Consider the following 6,019-nt stretch of genomic DNA (forward strand, 5'->3'; position numbering starts at 1 on the left):
CTCTGGATAAATATCTTGAAGTGGTATAGATAGATCTATATATAGAGAACTCCATTACTTCCTTTAATGGTTATACAAACTTACATTCCTACCAACATTATTAAGGAGTTTGGTTTTTTTTCTACACATCCTCATTGCATTTTTTACTATTATTATTTTTGATAATAGACATCCAAGTTTGGTGGGATGAAGTTTTAATTTTCATTTCCTGATGGTTACACACAGGAAGCATTCCCTTATATACACGGACTAATTATTCTTTTCTTTGAGATAAGGTATTATTGTGTGGCCTAAGCTGGCCTCAAACTTGCTGTGTAGCTCAGCCTGGCCTTGGATTTATAATCTTCTTGCCTCAACCTCCTGAGTGCTGGTGTTACAGGTGTATAGTACTATGGCTGCCTCTGTACTTCTTTCCTATGTTTATATTTTCATTACTTTTATGTTAATATATAATTTCTTGGTGACATTTTCTTACATATATACCCTTGTATTTTCTTCTTATATTACATGAAATATATATCAAATATATATAGGTATTGAAGTAATCAAGTTATTTGTTTTTCTAAGTGGCTTATTTTACTTAACACAATGATCTTAGGTTCCATCCACTTTCCTATAAATTAACTAATTTCTTTCTTCTTTACAGATGAATAAAGTTTTACTGTGCAAATGTATCATGCTTTCTTATCTGTTGATAAACCTCCAGGCCATTCCATGTTTAGGCTACTGTGCATAGTTCAACAATAAACATGAGCATACAAGTATCTCTGTGGCCTTCTGACTTAGGATCCCTGCAGTTTATACAGGAGAGTGCTATGATGGATCATATGGTAGTTCTATTTTTTATTTTATTTTATTTTATTTTATTTTTTGGTCTTTCGAGACAGGGTTTCTCTGTGTAGTTTTGGTGCCTGTCCTGAATCTTGCTCTGCAGACCAGGCTGGCCTTCATCTCACAGAGATCTGCCTGGCTCTGCCTCCCAAGTGCTGGGATTAAAGGCGTGTGCCACCACAGCCCAGCTGGTGGTAGTTCTATTTTTTAAGTTGTGTGTGTGTGTGTGTGTGTGTGTGTGTGTGTGTGTGTGTGTGTGTGTGTAAGAGGGGGTTAGAGAGAGAGAGACCTACAAAGAGTATAATAATTTCTTTTTCCCACATCCTCTTCAACAACTGTGGTCATTTACTTCCTTCATAATGGATCCCCAATATCATTTTAATTCCTATTTCCCTAATGGCTAATACTACTGAACATACATTTTCACATTTTTGCTTGTGATTTTTATTATAATTTTGAGAAATGCTTAATACATTAATATGTAGATCATCTGTTTTGTGTTTGTGTTTGTTTTGGTTTGTTTTTAGTTCTTTATGGAGTGTATATGTCAATCCACTACTAGATTTTATAGGGGTAAGAATCACAGTACACAAATTCTTTGAACTCCAGTCTCTGCTCTATCTAATGAAAACTGATAATAATAAAATCATCTATACCCTAACATATTGTGAACATTCACTATGTGTAAAATGCTTAGCAAAGTTATTATTATAAAAGGATGTTGATAGGAATATTGGCTGTAGTTATTGTAGTGTTTGTTGACCAACACTGCAATAACAGGGCTACAAGGGATTCTGAAGTTAGGGTTAGCAAGAGAACAAAAGGTCCACTGAGTCTTCAGACTGAAGAGTTGGTGTTCTGCCGAGATCTAACTACCCCAAGGGAATAAGTTAAGAGGTGATACTTTGCCTCTATTTCCATTCTTCGAGGCACCCAGGTCATTTAACAATTCTAATTGTTCATGCAATTTTAAGACTTTCATGCTCTGTCTTCTTTTTTTTTTTTTTTTTTTTTTTTTTTTGGTTTTTCGAGACAGGGTTTCTCTGTGTAGCTTTGCGCCTTTCCTGGAGCTCACTTGGTAGCCCAGGCTGGCCTCGAACTCACAGAGATCCGCCTGGCTCTGCCTCCCGAGTGCTGGGATTAAAGGCGTGCGCCACCACCGCCCGGCTATGCTCTGTCTTCTTATACAATATTGGAAATGTGTAAAACTTTTTTGTTATTTAAAATTCAACTTCATATGAAATCCCACCTCATGTTCCTCTGGGGTACTTGATGGCACATGTTAAAGATGGCAATTCAAAGGACTTAGTGATAAAGATATTGAATGGATGAAACTAGGTTTAGTTTTTATATTTGAAGTTTAGCATTATTTACTTCTTACAAATATCCAAGTAAACTTGGAACTAATTGTTCATAAGAAAATTTGTTATATTTTCATGTCATAAATAAGAAACAAATCCTTTTTTCTTCAACTTTTTAATCATTTAAATCTTTTTTAACAAGTATTTTTATTTTATAATTAATTTAATTTTACATATCACCCACGGATTCCCCTGTCCCCCCTCCGCCCATCCCCCAACCTTCCTCCCCTAATCCACCTCCATTCCCACTCCCTCCAAGGCAAAGTCTCCCCTGGGGAGTCAGATTCAGTTGAGGCAGGTCAAGTCCCCTCCTCCCTGCACCAAGGCTGAGCAAATCCTACATGACTATGCATGAACACCTAGAGAGAACAAAATAATGAATTGACCACTTGAGAATTGATAGGATCTTGGGAGCTTAGTTGTTTTGGCCTGTGAATTGAGTCACTCAGTATCCACCACAGATAATAATGCTACTTCAGGATTCATATTTGAATTTTTAGCGTCTTCAGAGATTTGTCCCCGAAGGAGGATAAAGTTAAAAGATGACTCCCTAACCACCAAAACTTTGACTTTTCACTAAAAGATGAATACATTCTCACTTCAAGAGGTAAGACTTTGCTTGTGGTAATGAATCTGGATGACTGATTTTCATTTACCATCTGAGAAAAACATTTATGTACTCAGTCACAGTGCTAAAATGGCAAGTGTAATCAAGCAGTCAGCCTGTGAGCCACCTTGGCTGGCTGTATCCATCATAAGTTTAATGACATCAAACAGTCATAATCAGAGGACCAGGATCCCTGTTTACCTACATACAATACAGCAAGTCATAATTTTTTAACATCATCTAAATGTGTCACTGTTAAAAGGGTTGAGGGGCTTTGGGCGTTTACTGATATTTAATGACTCAAGTAAAAGATTTAAAAGTTATTAAAAATTGTGCACAAAGATTTACCTTTGCTTAGAGAAAGTTTACTATATTATATAAATATAAAGTATGTTGAATATAAGATTATTTTATCTGATAAAAGCCCAGATAGAAACAAGTGTTATACCAAGAAGTCATTTATTTGAATAAGTCTGTTTCAGTTATCTAGTATCTAGTATGTTTTTTTCATGATTGCATATATATCCCAAATTATTTCTTAAAACATTTTCTGTTTCAAATATATAAAAAACTAACAAATTTATACTACATAATTTTATTGATAATTTAAAATTTCTGTCTATTTGGTGAGTGAATATTAATTTTATTTATGTAAGAAACTCTTATACAATATCTATTTAAAAGCCATTAAAAACCTACCTTCCCATTACTTCTGGTATATAGGAATCTAAGGTTTTTGTTATATCATTATGATATCATGCAGATGTTAAATAGAGGGGTTCAGACAGCTTGGGGCTATAATTCTGATTTTACTGGCTATTATGGACCACATTAAAGTTAAAGAATCTCTTTCAAAGTTGTTAAAATATAAAGTGATTAAAATAATATATTGTGAAATTGTAATAATTTATGTAAAACCAAAAAATATTTATGAATATCACAATTTCATAAATTACCTATTTGCATCTGTGCACAATTTCTAGATTAATGCTTGTTTTTTAAGAAACATATAAAATATAAGCCACATATATTTATTTATAATATATATAATACATATATAATATAAGTATTTCCTCCAAAGCTCTTTGCATCATCTTCATTAATATACCCAGGATTTATTTCTGTTATACTCATCTATCTTCTATTTTTATATTTTGTTTTAAGGTGTACTTGGTTAAACAACATAACATGTAAAGAAAGGGGCATATCACATGAGGGAAAGTTTTTAGGTAATTGGGCTAAAGAACTTAAAAATTATAGAATGATTCATCCCTGCAGGAAAATAAACATTGATGCTTGGACATCTTTAAATATAATTGTATTGTTTATGTATTAATGAAAATGAAACTACCTATTTACAAATCTCTTCCTGTAATGTCTCCATCATAGCTGTGTTCTGGCAGCAGCTACGCTGACCCATGGCTTTCCTGGAGGACGGAAACCACACTGCAGTGACAGAGTTCATTTTATTGGGCTTAACTCATGACCCAGTCCTTAAAGTCGTCCTCTTCATCATCATCCTGTGCATCTACCTGGTGACTGTGTCTGGGAACCTCAGCACCATCCTTCTCATCAGAGTCTCTTCCCAGCTCCATCACCCCATGTACTTTTTTCTCAGTCACTTGGCTTCTGCTGACATAGGCTATTCATCTTCTGTCACTCCCAATATGCTTGTCAATTTCCTGGTGGAGAGAAATACCATCTCCTACCTTGGATGTGCCATCCAGCTTGGTTCAGCTGTTTTCTTTGGGACAGTTGAATGTTTTGTTCTAGCTGCCATGGCTTATGATCGCTTTATAGCAATCTGTAACCCACTGCTTTATTCATCCAAAATGTCCACACAAGTTTGTGTCCGGTGGCTTGTAGGAGCCTATATTGGTGGTTTTCTTAATGCTTCCTCCTTCACCCTTTCCTTCTTTTCACTTCTCTTCTGTGGACCAAATAGAATCAATCACTTTTTCTGTGATTTTGCCCCATTAGTAAAACTCTCCTGTTCTGATGTCAGTGTCCCTGCAGTTGTTCCCTCATTCACAGCTGGTTCCATCATTGTGGTGACAGTGTTTGTCATAGCTGTCTCCTACATCTACATCCTCATCACCATCCTGAAGATGCGCTCCACTGAGGGCCGCCACAAGGCCTTCTCCACCTGCACCTCCCACCTCACTGCAGTCACTCTCTTCTATGGCACCATCACCTTCATCTATGTGATGCCCAAGTCCAGCTACTCCACAGACCAGAACAAGGTGGTGTCTGTGTTCTACATGGTGGTGATCCCCATGTTGAACCCCCTCATCTACAGCCTCAGGAATAATGAGATTAAGGGTGCTCTGAAGAGACAACTTGGTAGGAAAATACTTTCTTAGAGACATACGTTAGTTTTAAAAACTTGATATAGAAATAATGCCTAATTGATATAATATTAAAGTGAGTGTCGTGTTTGAAAGAACTTAATGACAGTGTTAGCATGTGAGGAGCTTTTCAATAAATATGGGCATTCAAATTTTATACTGCACAGGAAACTAGATATTTGTCTAATAAAATCAAATACTTTTAAAATTGAGGGCATAAATCTAATCAGACAAACATAAATTGCTAAACATACTTTTGAAATTACATAAATATTTCCCAAACTTGTTCATCATTAACCAAGATACAGATTGGATCTTAATTGTCCCCAAAGTCTCATGTCGTTGGTAAAAACCTGTTCCTTAATATTGTGCTTTTAGGGAATGCTAGAAACATTTAGAAATTGAGACTAGTTGTGATATTTACTTTACTCAAAGCATGCAATAAACATGACATGTCACTCAGAGCTTTGTCTATCTTCTTTAATGTCCAGGAGGTGAGAGTCTTTGTTCAACCCTCGCATCCCTACTACGAGGTACAAACATAGACCACATCAATGGCCTCAACTCAGTAGCACCTGAGACCTCTAAAATTCTGTTCCAGGAATAACACTTTTCTTTTTGTAAGTTGATTATCTTAGTTATTTGTTATATTAGCAGAAAGCTGTTTAATACAGAGTTCAATCTTTTGGGCTGTGTTTTTTCTTTTTTTAACACTACATTCTCTTGAGATGAATCTGTTAACTATATCCATCCTATTACATGATAAGCAACAAGAAACTAAAATACCTAGGAATATTATAGAAATGTTATCTGTAACCATGTAGACTCATAAAACTTCATATCTCTAGTCCAGGCCTCTGGTCATAGCCTAA

The 6,019-nt window shown here is 35.5% G+C and overlaps 1 protein-coding gene across 1 annotated transcript; it reads left to right on the forward strand.

Annotated features, from left to right (window-relative positions):
* Positions 1-4,217: 4,217 nt before the first annotated feature.
* Positions 4,218-5,162, forward strand: LOC102916193 (olfactory receptor 5P76). The gene has a single exon (XM_006978554.3). It carries the CDS (start codon positions 4,218-4,220, stop codon positions 5,160-5,162), a length of 945 nt encoding a protein of 314 aa, XP_006978616.1.
* Positions 5,163-6,019: the final 857 nt, after the last annotated feature.

Source organism: Peromyscus maniculatus, chromosome 1 (assembly GCF_049852395.1).
Source record: "Peromyscus maniculatus bairdii isolate BWxNUB_F1_BW_parent chromosome 1, HU_Pman_BW_mat_3.1, whole genome shotgun sequence".
In the NCBI taxonomy this organism is placed as follows: Eukaryota; Metazoa; Chordata; class Mammalia; order Rodentia; family Cricetidae; genus Peromyscus; species Peromyscus maniculatus.